Here is a 20,220-nt window from a genome sequence, read left to right as displayed (position 1 = left end):
GCCACCAGGTGAAAGCCCGCGCTGCTAAGCTCGCAGTGACCGGCTGTGCTGCTGCTTTCCCGGCTGTCAGCAGCCCGCAGCTCCTTTGTCACCACTCCCTCGGCGGTGGCGGTGCGCCCAGCCCGCAGCCTGGGAGCGCCGGGATCGCCGGGAGGCAGCCGGGCGGGCGGCAGGAGGGCTTAGGACCCAGGGGGACGGCAGCCGCCGCGTGGAAGGACCCAGGCTTTGGCGCACACGCCTCCTGCCAAAAAAAAAAAAAAAAAAAAAAATCCTAGCCCCGTGGAGCTGGCGCTCGCTCATTCACAGTTTTCTAGAGAGATCTGAGCCTGAACCTGGGAGCCGGGAGATCTTTCTGACCCACCCAGCTCAACAGCAAGGACACCTGCAGGGGGAAAAAAAAAATCATCCCACGCAGCCCCCCGCCGCCCCACGGCAGGCTGCCTGGCGCTGTGCAGGTATTTGGATTTGTCTTTTCTCGGTTTGCAGCAGGGCGGCTCTCCGCGCTCCCCGTCCCTCCCCCGCGCCGCCGGGCCCGGGCTGCGGCGTTTCAGCACCGCCGGGCGGACAGCTCCGGCCGCAGCCCCGCCGCGCTGCGGGCGGGGGCCGCTCCCCGCCCGGCCTCCTGCCGGCCGCCTGCCCTGCCTGCCCTGCTCCCTGCCCGGCCTCCTGCCTGTCCTGCCTCCTGCTCCCTGCCTCTCCTGCCTGTCCTGCCTCTGTTTCCCTGCCTCCCGCCTGCTCTGCTTGTCCTGCATGCCTCCTTCCCCTGCTCACTGCCTCCCCTGTCTCCATGTCCCCTGTCTCCACTGCTTGCCTCCCCTGCTTGCCTCCCCTGCCTGTCCTGACTCCCTCCTCCCTTCCTGCCCTGCTCCCTGCCTCGTCTGCCTCTTACCTGGCCTGCTCCACCCCTGCCTCCTTATCCTGCTCCCTGCCTCCCCTGGCTGCCTCTCCTGCCTGTCCTACCACACTGCTCTCTACCTCCCTGCCTCCTTCCCCTGCTCCCTGTCTGCCCTGCCTCCTTTTCTTGCCCTGATCCCTGCCTTCCCTGCCTGTCCTACTTCCCCTGCCTGCCCTGCTTCTCTTCCCTGCCCTGCCTGCCCTAATTCCCTTACCTCCCCTTCCTCCTCTGCTTCCCCTGCCTCCCCTGCCTCTCCTCCCTGTCCTGCTTCCTGCTTCCTACCTCCTATCTACCCTGCCTCTTCTGTCCTCAGTCCTCCTTGCCCTGCTTCTCTGCCTCCTGCCTTCCTGTTTTCTGCCTTCCCTGTGTCTACTCTCCTCCCTGCCCTGCTCTCTTGCCTCCTTTTCTCCCTGTCTGTTTCCCCCCGTTCCTCACTTTCCTGCCCCTCCTTCCCCTCCTGTCTTCCTTCTCCATCACCAGCCTCAATCCTTCCTGAAAGAGGGCATGGGGGCTGGAAAAGTCAGCTTAGCAGCCCAGGATCTGGGCAAGCAGGGGAAAGAGCACAAGTTGGAAGGGAAACTCCAGATCCAATTTGAGAGCTGGTGAGAGGGGTGGAGGGGAAAGGGTTAAAACTGGGAGTTAAGGGACCAAGTAAGGACCAAGTAAGGACTCCAGCCAAGTGCCGACAGAGGAGCTTGCCAAACAGCAGCAGACACCTGTTTGCTCCTCAGCAAATTGATGCCTGTTTTGACCAGGTATATTCAACCCAAAGGGGGATGAGGGATTAAAGGGAGGAGGGAATGTGCCGGGTCAGTCAAATGTTCTGCTTTCCCAATGGCAAAGAGTGATGAATAATGGATGCAGGGAAGAAGTGAGGTGAATCTCGCCTACCCCGTGGATCCTTTGCTGCAGGAAGTCAAGAATTAAGCTGTGGTCTCTGCAAGCAGTGAGGGTGTTCAGAGAGGGCTTCATACAGAAAAGAAACACAAAGCAAATAATGGCTGGAGAAACTGCATGCGTGCTACTGGCCTGACTTTAATTCTGTTTGCAGTGGTTTAATCCTGGGAGGGTGGGGAAGGTCATAGGAGAAAGGGAGCTTTCCCTTTTCAAAATGCTGATTCCTTAATCTAAACAAGCTCCAGGAATAATGAAGTTAAGAGGCAGATGGCTACTTGTTGTCCATCACTAATCAGTGACTGGATCATATTTGGAAGGAAAAATTAAATTACAGAAAGGCTGCTTTCATGTGCTTTCTGTAATCAGATGATAACATGGATTTTCTCCAGTACTAAAAGTTAATGCAATGCCAACATCTAAGTGACATATTATGTAACAGTATTATGCCATGCACTGCATAGCAAAGGTAAGGGTTTACTTTTTCATATAATGATAAGTCAGACAACCTTATAGAGCTTTCCCCGGTTTGCAGTCTGTATCCCAGCTTGAAATTTACAGGGGCAGCTTGTGTTGTCAGCATAATCAGGTCTGATATGTATCTTTTATAAAATGCTGCCAATTATTTTAAGAATTCTGTTGACTCATCCAGCTCTGAAAACCATTGAGTATTTTCTAAAAATTAAACTCTTGTAAGGCATATGAAAACAATGAAAGAAACCTTTTGGAAACCTTTTCCAAAAGCCTTCTTACTTTATTGTATTGTCATTTATAACTTAAAATCTGGTGCGGAGACCAGATGCTCTTATACTGAGTAGCACTGAGTGCTGCTGAGTAGTAGTGTAAGCAGTTTAATTGAGTTCAGCAATGGAGGAACTGCAGAATCCACCCCATAGCACTGGGTCATAATTTCTTAAACTCTGTGTGCTTTGAACACAGAGGTTGTTTCATTGAAACATGTAACAGAAGCCTACTCGTCTTCCAAAAGAGGACCATGTCAGTTAAAATACAAATGATCAGCCTCATAAAAGGATGGAGAATATTTCCTTCAAACTAAGACTGTAAACTAATACAATTGTTGATTTAAGTGAAGCAATTGTGCTATTGTTTGGCAAGTGAGTATTATTTTCTCTCACAGCCCATTGCTGTGGTGTCTGGCACATACACAAACAAGATATGACAATTGGGTCCTACTAGTAAAAAAAAAGAAGGAACATCAGTCTTCTATGGAGTGGGAAGTTCAGTGAACAGAAGTTCACATAGTTTTTGGCAGATTAGTTGTAAGTCCTTTCCCTCTTGATGCTAACGCTGCTCTGAGGATTTAGTTTGAGAATTTCCAAACAGTTTTGGGGTTTTTGTGGGTTTTTTTTCCTTCAATAGGATTTATAAAAATAAACTCCTTAAGTCTGATATGTTCCTCCACTGAGAAAACAAACCCACAAGGTGATATCAAATTATAATAAACTTCATTTCTACAATTTTGGGAGAAGTATCTGTGTGCAGATCTTTGTGTTTGTGCTCAAACTTCAATAAGAGTGAGAGAAAAAAACAGAATTGCATGAATTCCTGGGTGTAGAAATCCCTCCTTCTCTCCTTTCTCCCCTTCCTCCCTTCTTCCTTCCCTCCTTTCCTTCCTTCCTTCCTTGCCTCCCTCCTTCCCTCCTGCCTTCCTGCCTTCCTTCCCTCCTTCCTTCCTCTCTGCCCCACCTTTCCCTCCTTCCCTTCCTTCCCCTACTGCCACCCCACAGAATGATGGATGCCTTTCTCTGGCATAATGTATAAAGCAGAACTAAGTCAGCCACTAATAGGGCAATAATACATCACCATTGCATTTCATATTTTTTAAAGGAACTTAATTTTTAAAATGTGGAGCAAAAGAACTGTAAAATTAGATAAACTTCATGTTATTAAAGATATAGGACTAAATGTCTCGATAATATGTTTTGTTCCTTCTTCTGTATATCTTTGTGCAGACGTTGTGACACAACTTCTATAGTGCATTTAGGGATTTTCAGGCACCAATATTATGATCCCATGCTATCAGATTTCTGCACATAGCTTAATTATCAGGCTTGGGGGTCAGAATTCATGTTTTGCATACTGCCGATAATTTCAGCTGCAAGAGGTTTCTATAGTATTGGAGAAAGTGACCTCTTTGTCCAATAGCGGCCAGGATGCTTTTTGTACGGTGACACTTGGAGTAGTTCATGACTGACATGGAAGTCCCTCAGAGCCTGCTGCTTCTTTGACATGCCACAGGTCGGGCCTCTCATTCCCATAGGGATTTGCAGTTTATCTGTGGTTGGTGAATACTTATAACTTTAAAACTATGATTTGGAAAAAGATTGACTCAATCTCATTAGGTTCACAGGTGTTTTGTTTAACTTTTTTATTTACAAGTTGTTTAAGTTCTTGTGGTCTTATTCCTTAATATTCAGGTAGGCAATAAGTTTTGGACATTTCAGGTCAAAAGATAATGAGGCAATTTTTTTATTTTATGTCTATTGGACAACCTTGTCAGTCTCTCTTCATGCCCGTCAGCTTGTAGCAACAGCAGGACAACTGCAGGTCGGTATTGCAGACGTGCCTGCCCTACGTACCGTGCAGAGAGCTACAAAGATCAGCCGAGTTGCTGCTGTGTTTTGTGCTGTGCCATGGCTAAATTATGACCACTGGACAGAGAGATGTGGCCTGAGGGTAACCTGGTACTGACTTAAGCTGATAAGGAGACTGTAATATGAGGGGAATAGGAATCTGTGATGTACTGTTTTTACTGAACTGAAAGAAATGTTTGTTTTTGTACCAGAGCGAGGAGATCACTTCCCAGGAAAGTGTGAGAAACCATCAAATTCCCCATACAGCTGTTACAGTCACAAACGTTCCCTATCTTCATATTGAAGAGAAGCAACAATTCCCTAGTGAAGGTTTACAGGAGCACTAGGACTTGCAGGGGAAAGGTTTGCAATATTTAACTCGTCTAGGTTGACTGGGAGAATCTAGTCCCTTAGGGAAGAGCTACAGGGAAGCAGGGGATGTTCATAACAGTCAGGACTGGGGAGGCCACACCCGGAATACTGTATCCAGTTCTGGGCTCCCCAGTACAAGAGAGACATGGACATACTGGAGAAAGTCCAATGAAGGGTCACAAAGATGATTAAGTGACTGGAGCATCTCTCCTGTGAGGAAAGGCTGAGAGATCTGGGACTGTTCAGCCTGGAGAACAGCAGGCTCAGGAGGACCTCATCAATGTGTACAAATACCTGAAAGGAGGGTGCAAAGAGAACGGAGCCAGGCTCTTTTCAGTGGTGCCCAGTGACAGGACCAGAGGCAACGGGCACAAACTGAAACACAGGAGGTTCCCTCTGGACATCAGGAAACACTTTTACTGTGAGAGTGACCAAGCACTGGCACAGGCTACCCAGAGAGGTTGTAGAGTCTCCTTCCTTGGAGATATTCAAAAACCGTCTGGACACAGCCCTGGGCAACCTGCTCTGGGTGGCCCTGCTTGAGCAGGGGGATTGGACAAGATGACCTCCAGTCTCAGCCATTCTGTGATTCTGTGATAATCTGAACAGCAGTCAGGCTATGGACTTGGGATGTGAGATAGACCTGTCTGGATCTCCCATAGGGGGGTTGCTTTTGACAAAAATATAAAGGCATGGTACACTTCTGGGATCCTGACTGTGCCATTGAAGCCTAGGGGGATTACACTGGGGACACTGGGGACATTGCAGTCTACCTCTCCATTTCCTTGTGTGCAACACGGCTTCACATTTTTCTCATGATGCATTATGAGAAATGCAATTACACACAGGGGGGAAAGATTGCCCAGATGTTAACGTGTAAGCTTGCGGCTCAAGAGACATATGGTCTGTTTCCAGCTCTGTGAAATGTATCCTCCGTGACCTCAGGCCAATCACTCAGGGCTGTACTTCTCTCCACTGTCTGTGGAGGATGTCAGGATCCAGCAACCAAGGACAAGAGAGAGTCAGTTTTTCTCATCACTTTTTTGAAGTTAGTTTACGGAGCTGGGGTCCCTTTCTATGTCTGAGCTCTCAATTTCCAGTGCAGGTTTCTACTAAGGTACCACAAGGCCACAAAGTGCCACAGGAGCCATTCTTATAAGTACAGCTATGGATTCATCCTCCCCTTCCCTTACGGAGCAATCCCTGCTTAGCAGAATATAGCCCCAAGATGTTTTCCACAGTTAACATCAAAATATTTTTTAAAAAGCAATTTAATGAGATGACACCCACACTCTGAGATGAAATCATTCTAGATTACCATTTTCCCTCCCTCCCTGCCCACTCCCTTCTTTTCTGGCATGATTTTAGCAGCTAATATCTGTATGAATGCTAGGAGTTAAGAATTATATAATGAGACAAATCATAACAGTGATGCCTATTAATACCAGGTGAGGATCAAACCCTAGTGCCTTCCCCGTTTGAAAGCTGTGGTAATGAAATTTCACATGGCATATAGCTTTGGACTGAATGGAAAACACTTGGTAGACAGAGGCAACTAAAATCTTTCTGGAACTGAAGTGGATGGGGAAGGGCCAAATGGACACGAGGACAGTGCTTAAGGAGGCAAATGGTGTTGCAGGGACAGCTAAACGGGCAGGAACAAAATGATCCAGACAAGCATCATCATCACTGAGAGCAGGTTTTGGCCAGTTTTCCAGGGGATGTAGAGCAAATAGGGGTTGAATGCCGATCCAGAAGCTGTCATTGACGAGAGAGCAGTAAAGCATATTAAGATCTTTGGATGGAAAGTGCTATATATACTTCCTTAAGATACTGTTTTCATTTTAGTTAATTATTAAGTATTACTATACATTTTATTATTAACTAAATTTTATTTTTGAGGGTCAGGCAAAAATATAAGCTGTTTGTCTGAAGACTCTATCCCACTTTCAGTATTTTACCCATCCTAAAGCCACTCTCTGTCCTTTGTCATTCTCTTATTGGGAATGAAAATGAATAAGCTGAAATGGTATGTGACACCACAATTTTGGTGGAAATTTCCCTTTTTTTTCTGTATTAATATGTTATGTTTCAAACCTCTGTTAATTATTTTTCCTTGTTGAAAGCTGGGTTTTGTTCCTTTGGAGGGATGATTTATTGTAAGTGGCTGTGAAAAGATATTAGGAAAGCAAATAGTCCTTTGGGAACAAAGAGTCACAACACAGAAAAACAGCTGTTGAGACTATAACAAAGAGTCTAGTGTGCCAAGATGCAGCAACAATATTCAAGATAGGGAAAAAAAGGCCAGCATCTTCATTTGGGTGGAAAAAAAAAAAAGCAGAACAAAGATGTAAACATCTGAAAAATTGGCAGATGGATCAGAGCTGTGCACAACACCGGAAGAGAAGGAGAAATTGCCATGTGTGGGAGGGGGTGAAAATGGAGAAGGTGCTTCTGTTATACCTTTGGGAATCAGAATAAATCAGTACCATTTGAGAAAGCACAATGACAATTAAACTGGGTAGCTATGAAGCATTAAATTTATTGTCAAGGTAAGCAGTGGGAGAATCAAATCATCCACTGATATAAATCAGACTTCCTGAAGTCAATGGTGCTAGAGTGGATTACTACTAACCCCAAGACTTGTGTTATGATTCAGATAGCAACAACATTGTTCATACATATTTAGGATTTTTGGATTATTTTGCAATATATAACATTATGCCAACAAAGTATTTTAGTGCAAAGTCTATTCTGGCTGATAATTGGGATAATCTATAGAGGCTCTCCTGTAAGCTGTAACCCATGGCTATAGCTCAGCTCACTATGAGAAAACTCTGAAATGCATTTAAAAATGTATCTTTTGTTAGACTGAGTATTTGTAAGTTGCTTTTTGGCAACAACATCTGACAGGAGAGGATCGTATCTCCCTCACCTTGGGATCATCCTGGGCATCAAGGGTGCTAATGCATTTAAAGCGGAAAAGTAAAAACAGTAGGAAACTTTAATGATACTAAGTAGCATAATTTTCGACACTAAATGCTTGGGGATTCTATAAGGAAATCTGAAGGGCCAGACTTTCTCTCCTTGGTCTAACCCCATTTTCTTCTGGAGTAGACTGCAGGTGACCTTTAAAGAATTTGCCTTATTTCCAAAGAAGCATCTTGGTGGAGATGGGACTCAGAAAAGGAGCAGAGGAAGGGACAGTTCTACTCCCATAAACTCTCAGAAAATGGATGAACCCACTGGGAGGTCACATTTAACTGCCACAACAAGTCCTTGGATCTCTTAGAGCAAGTCCAGAGGAGGGCCACAAAAATGATCAGAGGGCTGGAACACCTTTCCTATGAAGAAAGGCTGAGAGAGTTGGGGTTGTTCAGCCTGGAGAAAAGAAGGCTGCAGGGAGACCTTATTGCAGCCTATCAGTACTTCAAGGGAGCCTATAAGAAAGATGGAGAGAGACTTTTTACTAGGGCCTGAAGTAATAGGTCAAGGGCTAATGGTTTTAAACTGAAAGAGGGTAGGTTTAGATTGGATATAGAGAAGAAATTCTTTATGATGAGGGTGGTGAGACACTGGAACAGGTTGCCCAGAGAAGTAGTGGATGTCCCATCCCTGGAAGTGTTGAAGGTCAGGTTGGATGGGGCTTTGAACAACCTCATCCAGTGAAAGATGTTCCTGTCTAAAGCAAGGGGGTTGGACTAGATGATCTTTAAATGTCCCTTCCAAACCAAATCATTCTGTGATTCTATGATTCTGTAAGTCTAAGTCACAGGAGCTCCAAAGGTGTTCGAATTCATACTGAGCCCTGAGCCAGAGCTGTCACAGACCCCAAATAAGCTCCTTGCTTCCACCCCTTGAGCATCCTTGAGCACAAACAGCTTCCTTAAGGTACAACTTGCTGTTAAAACTAGGAAAAGAACCGATCCTTACACTACGCTCCCCCAGTGACAGTGTCACACTTAAACCCACTGAGCTCCCCTAACTAGCTCATGGAGGCAATTGTAACTAAAAACATGATTTATGCAAGAAAATGCTAATGCCACCATTAATTTGAGATCTTAAGCACAAGATATTGGCCTGATTTTCCCATGGCCTACATCAGTGGAATTCAGTTGATACCGTCGGAGTTATCCTAATTTGGTCTACTAAAGGCAAGAGGAAAGCAAATAACTGTTACTTTATTTCTCTGTGTGCCATCCACCTTTAATACAACTCTCATTTCTTTAAGAATTGAATAACCTGGACCCATAGATTACGCCCTCAAAACTTCAGGGCGTGTTTTTCTAGAGTCATTTGCACTCCATAGTGACTTGTAAAAGGCAGCCAGCCTTCTTTCCTCCCAGCTCTGCCTTTTCCCAAGTTTTCCCAAGCTGATGAATCACCGGATACTCTGCCCTGCAGGTAGCTTTTCTTAACTCCAGCACCACAGTGAATACAGAAAGAGACTGCTTAACAAACTCTCCTTTGTATCACCCACAGACAAGTCTAATGCACATTGCTGTTGAATGAAAAGCTTATCTCCCACCACAAATGTCGTTTAAGCAAATATGCAGAAACTCTCTGTATTCAAATTTACGGATCTCATCCCAGGGCTGCAGCTGTGGCATCTAAAATGTAGTTTTTATCAATGACAGGCAAGCTCACAAAACTGGGGACTCCGGCATCCCTTGTGCTGATTGACTTCCAGGTCCTGCAGTCTAACTTTGAGCAGTCCCTGGACGAAGAAATGCTCTGGCTGCCGCTGTTCCCTTTGTTTGATAGGAGAATGCTGAACCCAGGGGAGTAGCTGAGTGAAATGGTTGTTTTGCTATAAATAATTCATAACTTTCCAAACAGCTTTCTTCAAATACAATAAAGTATGTCTTTCACTGAGGGATTCCCTTTTAATTTTTAAACCAATTTTTCTTTTTCAGAAATCAGAAGGAGAAAGAGATCAGTTAAGCAGTGGGGTTTTTGTTTGCTTGTCTGTTTTTGTGATGGCTGAAAAATTGGATGGATCTTGATCTTTCTTCACACACATTTCACATTGGAACAGACCTTGATCTTATTTCACACAATGTAACTACACAGACTTCGATGACAGCCTCTTGCTAATTATGTCACTGAAATGTAAGAGATTCACTGTACCATTTTGCTCATACATAACAGTTTAAGCAGCTTTTCTTCTAACACTTGTAAAAACAAATTGTAGGTAAAGTACAGGAATGAAAATGAAATTCAGAACTAGGTATACAGGAAAGCTACAAGACACTAAAAAAAAGAATTTGGAATAAAATGCATCTCTTCAACTAAAACACCAACCCTGTTGGATTAGATTCATCAAACACTTTATTCATGGGAAGTTTCCTATGAAGATGTATTAAGTCTCGATGGGAAATATTTTCAGTGAGGTTTTACCAAGTAGAAAATACTCCTGATGTTGGTGGAGTTTTGGGATTTTTTTTAATCGGTTTTACAATCAGCTCAGGGACTAATTCAAGGAAAACTTCAAGCTGATAGTACGGGTGATAAAACCAAATCGAACAGTTGTTATACTTGTGATAAGCGTAAATCTGCATACTTAGGAAGCTGAAATGTAGCTTCTGTTAGGGGTGGAAAAAAAATTACTATTATTTTTGCTTTTGTCATCCTGGGCTTGAAGTTATGGGATGCTGGAACTCCCACACTTTTATAAGACAACTTTGCAAAGTGTATTCTAATAGTAAGTTGATACAGCTTAGTATTAATTGTCAATTAATCAGATGACTTTCTGAAAGCTTGAATATATACATTCAAGATGTCGGTGACTACCTTATCTTAAATGCACCCATTTTGAAATTATTTGACTGCTATCCTCTTACATATGAAGCACACAAAGCAATTTTATTGCTATATAAATTTCAGAAATGCATTTCTGTAAGCTTTATACACATATTTAATCTTTCTTTTATATATTTGCTTTTTCTTTTAGCAAGTGATGGAATAAACAACATTCATTTGGATGGATTATACTATATGTGAACTGCCTGTTACTCTTTCTGCAAGAATAAGAAAAGCCCTTTGCTATCATTTGTTAAATAACAGCTTGATAGCAAAAAGCTTCTGAATGGCTCACGCTCACAGCAGACCATCAATTGAATGGGATCAGCACTTCTCCTACTAAAATATCTGAAGTTAAGGATTTGGAAAGCAGAGATGACCCACTTACAAGCTGGACTTAGTCCAGAGACTATAGAGAAAGCTCGCCTGGAACTGAATGAAAACCCAGACATTTTGCATCAGGATATCCAGCAAGTCAGGGACATGATCATCACAAGGCCTGACATTGGGTTTTTACGTACAGATGATGCCTTCATCTTGAGATTTCTCCGAGCCAGAAAGTTTCACCAAACTGAGGCCTTCAGACTGCTGGCTCAGTACTTCCAGTACCGCCAATTAAATCTGGATATGTTCAAAAACTTCAAGGCTGATGATCCAGGAATCAAACGGGCTCTGACAGATGGGTTCCCAGGAGTACTGGAAAATCGTGACCACTGTGGCAGGAAGATTCTTCTGCTTTTTGCAGCCAACTGGGATCAGAGTAGGTAAATGTAGATAGTGTCCTTATCTTTCTACATACACTCACGCTCAACTTGTAACAGAATATTTGTGACCATACTTGAAGCAGCAAGGCCGTTTTCAGTAAAATATTTTATAACCATGAGTCCATTTCACAGAAACTTTCATCTGATCTGATCACCTCTCATTCTTCAGACATAACACCACTGAGAGATAAGGGTATATCAGTGTGTTAGATAAGTAGCTCATGTTTTTTTCCATAAATATTTCCAGGTTTTAGCCAGATAGTGTCTGTCTGCTATAAACACATTAATGCCTGTTATATAATCACTTGAGTAATATCATAGACTAGCCAAACAGGTTGACAGAAAGCAAATGTCTCAAAACATATGGGCGTTCTTGTAGCTCTTCTGGTGCAGAAGGAACTGACCATATTTATTCTGTCTCCAGACTTCTTAACAGATCATTTTTTTTGTTTTAACCATTTCACAAATTACAGCCTGTGTTACAAGATTTCCGCAAACTGCATTGTAATTTCTACACACTCTGGTTACTGTATGCTTGTTAATGATAATGATCTCTGATAAATGGGAGATCTATGCAAAGCGTATTTTCTCTTCAGGTCATTTCTTTACAGAATAGTATGAACAAAGACATCTCCCAGCCATTATTATAAAATGATGTCCTTAAATGTTAATGCGATTAGTCAGCTTTCACTACCTATTTGAAGTGATACGGAGAAAAGGGGCTAGTCCAGGAATATCATGTTCACATTGTCCTCTTCATCGGAAGTCATTCCATTCCATTTTACCTGCCTTCACAGTGAGATGGAGAAATGTAGTCAGCTGTAGGATTGCCATGTGTTCTTCTGATTTTTGATAAAAATCAGACCAAAGAACAAAATTCAGATTCAGGTTTTGAGTATCATAAATTCTGATGAGTTCCAGGTAGGATTTTGACTTGGCACTGTCTAAAGTTGTCCATGAAAGTGTCTCATCCTTAGGAGTCAATAGATTGGAGCTTTGAATTTATGTTATAGAAATTATTAGAGAACAATACACATATGCCTGAAATTTTTCATGCTAGTTGTTTTCTGAGAAAACCTTTCATCTGCATGTGAAAACAGAGTTCAGAAGTGTTTTTAATTTTCTTTTGCATGTAAAGCTCTTGTAAAAAAATGTACAGAAAAAGTTACAGAAATGTAACTTTGCATATACAAAAGTATTTGGTGAAATCCAGAACTGAAGACAGTGATAAAAGTCCTATTGACTACAAAGGGGTCAGCAGTTTATCATCTCCTGTCTTTCTGAACTGTGAGCTTGCCTTTCTTCCAACCACAAAAACCTTCTTTTAGCAATTGGCCTGGAAAGAAAGATGAATGAACAGGTATCTTGAAATAATAGAAAGTATCAGCTTTAGCGGACAGAAGCACTGTGGCTCTACTGGTTGCATTAAGGGATTTAGGTATTATATAGAGCCAGCTTTTGGTTTCTGATCCCTCAACAAAATGAATCCTTGCGATTAACCTCGTACATCAAGTCCTGCCCTGGGAAAGCTGAGAGTGCTGCTGTCTAAGGCTCCTGCATTGGGATTTTGACAGAACATTGATTCCTGTCAGGTTTTGCCTCAAATTTTCTGCAGGTCTTTTAATATGCATCCATGTATATGTGTATATATATGTGTGTGCAAAACCCAAAGTGATCCTGCATGCAAGATACCTTGTTTCTGAAAATGTAATTTTAACCTTCAAAGAAGAAAGGCTGAGGCTAATAGGATAGGATATACTTTCCTAAAACTCCTCAGTGAAATTAAAAATTTTACCGCTCTGCAGCCACTGAAGCTCAGCTCCTCTATGGATTTAAATGACAAGAAGTGTCATTTCTGTGGGCTTTTGTAGCACTGCAAGTGTTGCAGGGATTTGGGACAGGATTTAGGCTGTAAGTAAACAGAGGGATGACCTCCTCCTTTTTTACTGTCTAAATCAACAGGACCAAAAGCTGTTGAGGAATGAGAAATGATGAGTGCAATGTCCTGTTAAGCAGAGGGGAAGCAGGTTATTGACCAGAAGAAATATATATTCATATATATTTCACAAAAAAAACCCCAAACAAGCAGGCATTGTGTATATCTTACAAACATATACCTTGGGCAACCTTTCTATAGACATGTCTTCAGTGATGGCAAGATGTTTACAAGCTTACACTTCAGCTGAATGTTAATGCAATCAATTCATATGATGCTGTGATGCTGATAGGCAAGAGTAAGAGCTCAGCCTTCAGCATGCCTTTCCTAACTTTAATCTCATTTGCAACTGTCTGTGTTTTCTCTTTCTTTATCATTAAATCATAATGATAAGGGGTCATTTATAAAGAAATTGTAATTTATAAAGGATCATTTAAAGTCAGCATTGCTATAATCCGCAAACCGATTTTCAGTCCAGACATTCTTACCATTTATACTCCTGGCAGTATGGTGGCTGTATGGATCACATGTCAAGGAGGGAGAAGCAGCCTCATAACTTTTTGATCTTACAAATATATTGATTTTTAAAAGGAAATGTCATTATGTGTGTAATGTGACTGCTTGGACAAATCGGATCCAAGCTATTCTGAAGGGATTTCCTGTGTTGAAGATAAAATTATGTGATCATTTGGAAACATTTGTAATTTTAGCTTCAAGAATGTAATTGATAGATCTAACATCTCTAGAAAACTAGGTTTTCATTTCCAGTCTCAATGTTTCCAGCTTCAGGTTCCAGCTGCTGGATTGTGTTAGTTTAAAGGGACCACAACAACATGACAGCTTCCCATGTTTGTACTTTTGTGTCCTGACCATGTCATCTCTTAACCTACTTTTGAATTGACTGAGGATGCGGCACTGTAGGGTGAGTCACTGTCAGCCAACAAGAAGATAGTACATTAGCTACTCTACAGCAGCGGTTCTTGTGTTCACTTTTAACCATGGTGAATGTAAAACAGCTAGCCCTCTTTTCCTTGAAAGCAAAACAACCTTGTGTTGTCTACAAGGTAAAGAACATACTTGTGGGCAGCCAGCACAGCAAAGATAATGTTCTGCAAAGTATTGCACTAGCTTAATGTCTTGCAATATATTTATGCTGCCAAAGCATAAATAGATTGAACTTCTTTACTTGCAGAATTAGGAAGATTTTCCAGGTTGCTAATACTCTTCACCATTATTTTCTGGACCTTTCCTATCATTTTAGCGTTGTTGCTAATGTGCAGATGGATGAACTGAATACAAACTTTCACTAATAAACCATCATGTGGTAACACCATATCATCTGCTCAGTAGTTCCCTCCTTTTAGATATAAGTTTGTCACTGTTTTCTTAGCTACTCTATCACATTTTGAGCTCATGTTCAGCTCAAATCTGCCTCCCAGTCACTGTTTCCTAAAATACAAACACCACTGGTAAATGTGTCATACATTCTCATCCACAATGTGGGCACAGTCTAGCATGTGATTCACGCTTTTCTGCAGAGCTAAACCCATCCTCCTCATCAATTATCATTGCATGGGTTTTGTGTCATCTGCAAAGTTCACGGGCAAGAGTTTTATTTTTGCTTCCACATCGTTGAAAAAGATGGTTATTTTTGTTTTGACCAAAACCTCCTTGATGACTAGGAAATAAACACAAGGAATGATAATTCTTATCTCCAAATCACTAGTTGAGATCTATCATGGTGCCAGGTTTTCATTCATTTAGCATGTGCTGCATTGGTTTGATTTTACTCTATTTTTTAGACAGGTTTCTTAGAGATGATGTCATCACTTTCTTTTTATGTCCTGCATAGTATATTTTGGATCTGTTAGTTAATGTTAATCACATATGATACAGAACAGAAAACTTCAGAGGTATTGAATAAGTGAAAATGAGCAGATGGATAGAAAAGAAAGAGATCAGATTAGTTCCACACTGAGGGAGAAGAAAAATGTCGAGCTATATTACTGTACACTAGAGAATCCATGCAGGGGAGGGCCATCGTTCACTTTGATCAGAGCTCAGTCCTCAGAGGTGCAGAATAATCCAACTACAAGGTGTGAACTCACCCAAAACCCACAAAGGCTTCACATATACCATTGCTTACAGAGCACCTTATTTTTAAATGCAAATCATGGAGTAATAAAGACAGGTAAGGATGTCAAACTGATCTTGTCAGGAACTTTTCTGATGAAGTAATTTGCATCATAAAAAATCCCAGTTTGTAAAACAAATACATGCTACATACAAACATACAGTTTTGATGAGACCCGAACCAGGATTTCACATAAAAACAAATGCGCCATGTGCTGGATTACGAATACTCTTTCTCACACTTTTTCATTTCATCAGTCTCACCAAACCTAAGCCCTCACTCCTCTGATGCACCTCTAGTGAATCTGAAGCTTTTAAAGAAGTCAGATAAGAGTGCCTTTTTGGCTGTTGGATGGAGGAAAGCCTTCACTAACTACCGCAGCTGTTCCTAGGTCTGCTACTGCCTTCTAATATATCCTGCTCGTACACCGGGGAGATGGGGGGTTTGGGCGAACAAGTAATTCAGCAGAAGGTGTTCATTAATCTTCCAAGTAAAGATATTTCCTTCAAGGTTGTTCAGCCAGAGTAAAATTTATTTCTGTGTAGAGAGCCAGCACGAGGGCTATCTCCAATCATGATCCTCTGTGAATAGGGTCTTGGGGTAGGGGGGCAAAAGGTTGCCCATTGTCTTTTGCAGCAAAATAGTGATTAATTTCTGTCTTCATGTCTGGACTGTTGTGTCTTAGATGCTGTCACATAGCTCCAAAAATTCTGTAAGTCAGACAGAAAAAACTGCTGCTTTGTTTACGACATACATTCCCTAGTCAGCTGCTAGCCATAAATTCTCTTTTATTATCCAAGGAGCCTCAAATGTCAGATACTTACCATTCTGTAGGAAAGTGTATTGAGAGAGGTGAAAGGGCAAGGAAATACTCTGACATAATGGTAAATTGACAGCTATAAATATTTTAAAGGATCACGATAGAAAAAATGATGTCCTTGCTGAGAATGCTCATAGTGGTGTAATTACAAGGATATTATCATCAGCAGATCCTGCTGGTATAAATGAATATGTCTCAAATGCTGATTATTCCAATATATTCCAAGGATAATCTCAGATGCTTAATAGAATATGAAGGAATAAACATCTGTTGAGACTGATTTATAGACACAGGCAAACTGTGGCAGTAACTCAGCCTCATAGCTGTTTATTATGAGAGATTATGGCTGAAATATGGCCAGCCCTAACACCAGAATGATTTTTACACAGCAAGTCTTTGGGTTTGGTTAAGAGATAGTGCTTCTGTTTTGGGAGATGCTTACAGTAATGCAGATTGAGGTTGTGGTTCAAGTGTTGCATTGACCAATAAATAGCCTAGAAGCACACTGTTTTAAAAATAGTTTGTATTACATTATTACATTAGTGAGGTCTGAAATGGTAGCAGAATTCATAGTAATAGAGGAAGGAAGCGTAGCATAAGCAGAATACTCATTTTGGGGAGCAACAGACGTGCATATTAAATGTTGGACAAAGAAGACGAAAGGGAGCTTTGTCTTGAAATGTTTTAATTTGCTTGGAGGCGGCAACTTAATTCAGTTAATACCATTTACTATGGAAGCCGAGTTTGGGAAGGCTGTTGTAGTCCATATGAATGACAGAAGGATGACACACACGAATGACAGTCCTGGATAGGGCTGAGAAGGGAATCAAAGAAGAGAGAGAAAATGTCTGAAAAAGAGAAAGAAAAACAACAGCTGGGAAAGTTATGAAGCATATGTTGAAGATCGAGACAAGCCTGAGTGAAAGGGAAAAAAAAAATCAGTGAAGGGAGGGTAGGGCAATCAAACACATATTGAGAGGGAAGAGAAGGTGACCGGATGGTGTCGGGCTGAGGGCTGACTGAAGATCTGTGAAGGACAGTGCCAGTGGGTGAGACAGATAGTTGCGGGAGCTGGCCTGCGGGATAACAAAGGGAAGTGAAGGGCAGACTGGAAAGTGGGTCCGTGCCACCTCCCTCCTGTGGAGAAAATAAACCAAATCCAATCCCCAAGCTTTATAAACTGGAGAGAAGGACAGTTGATTAAGAAAATTACACACACGCAAACACAACGCACACAGCAAACACCTACGCACACATGCGCGAACACCTCCTTCCTTCCCAGACTGTCTCAAAAGACCAAAATCTTGTTGTGAGGGTTTATGTCTGGGTGGCAGAAAAGAGAAACTGCATGCAGTTGTGATAGCACTTGTCCCTTGTCCCTAGAAAATGACCCATACACCTACGTGGGCTGTATATGTCGTCCTCACAGCTGGGTTCTGCAAAAGAACATTATAACAGAGTTATATCAACAGAATAGTATGAAGCCAAACAATATGACATCCCACTTGGCTCTTTGTCCCTTTGACCTTTGGGAACAGCTGGCAACCATGAATGAATGTTCTTATAAACAGGAGTGTTTTGAGGTGAGACTTCATAGGAAGAGATCAGAATACTTTTTGTCAGAGCTTTTCCTAAATCAAGTTTTCTAAATATCTGATACTCCGATCCGTTTCTAACTTGCCAACCTAATTAAAAGGAGCTAAGGCAAATTCATGCATTGCAGTACGAACAGACTGCAAAGAGTCAGGGGAGGAAAAAAATGTAATTCTCTGACTACCTATTTAACAGGCTACATGCAGTAGAAGCGTCAGAAAAGAGTGGAGATATTGAGCTGGAATCCTTAAATACATTTGAAATTTTTAAATTCTAACAATTTCTTGATACATTATTTCCCCAGGCCATGATTTATTTTAGACTCTTTCCTCTGAACTCTAAGCCTCTGTATCAATTGCATTTTACATAAAAATAGTTGCTTTTTTCACCACACCCTGGTAGGTACTGAGCATTCTCCACTTCCAGCACCCTCAAAGCAGCATGAGGGATGCTTGGAAACTGCTGCCGTTAGCATGCTGGGTGATCCCAGAGGAGTTACAGTGGACAGCATGAATTCGGTCAAGACGTGCATGGTGTGGGGGGTGCTGAGCTCCATGAAACTGCTGAACAGCACGTTGAGGTAAATTCTACCCTGCCACCATGGTCACCCTGCTTCAGGGTGCTTGTCTACCTTGGCAAGGCTGGAGGAGGAGGGAGTCATCAGCTCCCATGGTTGCACTGATGAGAGTGTCCCAACCATGTATCCCTGGGATGGTCTTGATAATATGAGGAAGGAAGTGGTAGAAGCACCCATATGCTACAGGCACCTAAAAATTTAACAGACCGGACAGAGGTGGAGGCCAGGGAAAGGCTGGAGGAGTAAAGACATTCCAATAAACTAGCCTAAAAATTGAGTTGTTAAAGCTCTTCCATACAAGACATTTTGCCTCTTTTGGGTAAGCCAATAAAACAAGTGGAGCATCATAATTAATATGCCATGACTGGAGACTTGATTCCTAAAGAGAAGAAAATGGAATCACTCCTTGAGGAAGAGGAAATTTTTGTCTTAAATTCTGATTATACTCTCACAGTTTTTATTTTTAATAAGTGCAGCAACCACAAGGGCAGTAAAAAGCAACTATCCCTTGCTCCCAGACCATGATAATCTCAGCCCTGGAAACTTCCTGGAGGGTCCATTTGTAACAGGGGACGGAAGGCAAAGCCAGACAGTTAGCCTCCTGCTGGAACTATTTCTTATGTAACTGCCTATTTTCTGCCCATGCTGAGCAAACTTGCATCACTAAAGATTAATTTTTAAGGGAAAGGTAATATGCAAATATCTTCATTGGTGTTTTTTCTTTATAGAAAGATGGTATCACTTTTCCACTTTTCCATTGCAGACACACAGTGGATGACACATGTCTGTGCATGTGTTAACACGTGGTGCCAGTTATCTTTCATACATGCAGTATAAATCACAGCACCAAGTAATGTTATGATGCTATATGATCAATAACAATCTATTTGAAGAACACATATGGATTATTTATATAATATCCCATAATACATCTCTAGAGGGTCAAAATTCAGGATTTGATTGAAATTGTAAGATTCTAAGCTACTGACTACCATATTTTTGAAGTTAACGTATCAATATACATAAGAAGAAATATTTGTTTTTCAGAGGCAAATTAGTATGTTTTCTATTTTAACCTTGCCAACCTGCTGTGTATCAAACCCCTTGTTAGGGACCTGCTGCTGGCCACTATCACAGCAAGGATTTGGGGCCAGAGGAACCTTTGGTCTGGTCCAGTAGAACCACTCTCATGTGTACTTTACAAGGCATGTACTCTCACATACTTTACAAGACATGCAGCTGATGGCCTGAATTAACAAAGCAGGAAGCTCAAGACTTTTTTTTTACCTTTTATAGACCAATATAGTTTTCTTTGTTGAGTTCTAGTTACAAGCCATCTCCACGCCTTCCTTGTTCTTTCCCATAGACAGTCTTGTCCTCCCTTCCACAAAGCCATAATTTCAGCTCCTCTGGTTTTATACCATCAGTAGAGGAACTTAACTCCATACATTCGGATATGAATGAAGTAATAAAGGTGAAAAAAAGTGGTAACAAGCACAAGGCCACTGCTACGGTGTGATCAGGAGCATGCGCTCCCCTTGCCAGTGCTAAACCTTTCACTCTTTCCTTCCTTCTGGCTTCCTTTCACAGCAAATCCAAGATGTGCTAGTCATGTACATTAATTATGCACAGATCAATCTACAGACTATATGTGGTACCTATAACCCTTTGGAGTGCTAGGGTATGTGTTAGCACGCAGAATTTCTTTTGTATAGGTATTTCTGACCAGGAAAATCCACACCAGAGTGTGATAACCTTATCTAAGGCATCTCCATCCTCTCCTATTATCTTGGACCTGTGATCCTCTAAGCTGTTCTCACTTTGAGAGGTTTCTGAATA

General features: G+C 42.0%; 1 protein-coding gene across 1 annotated transcript in view; it reads left to right on the top strand.

Moving 5' to 3' along the window:
* Positions 1-386: 386 nt before the first annotated feature.
* The window catches only part of CLVS1 (clavesin 1), a 112,504-nt gene continuing 92,670 nt past the window's right edge, over positions 387-20,220 (top strand). The window contains exons 1-2 of the mRNA XM_076329655.1: positions 387-455; positions 10,709-11,321. Coding sequence (XP_076185770.1) covers positions 10,876-11,321 — 446 coding nt within the window. The 5' untranslated portion in view covers positions 387-455; positions 10,709-10,875. The remainder of the gene's footprint in view (positions 456-10,708; positions 11,322-20,220) is intronic.

Source organism: Aptenodytes patagonicus, chromosome 2, assembly GCF_965638725.1.
Source record: "Aptenodytes patagonicus chromosome 2, bAptPat1.pri.cur, whole genome shotgun sequence".
Lineage (NCBI taxonomy): Eukaryota > Metazoa > Chordata > Aves > Sphenisciformes > Spheniscidae > Aptenodytes > Aptenodytes patagonicus.
The sequence above is the reverse complement of the archived record's forward strand: the minus strand, read 5'-3'. Positions and strand labels throughout refer to the sequence as shown.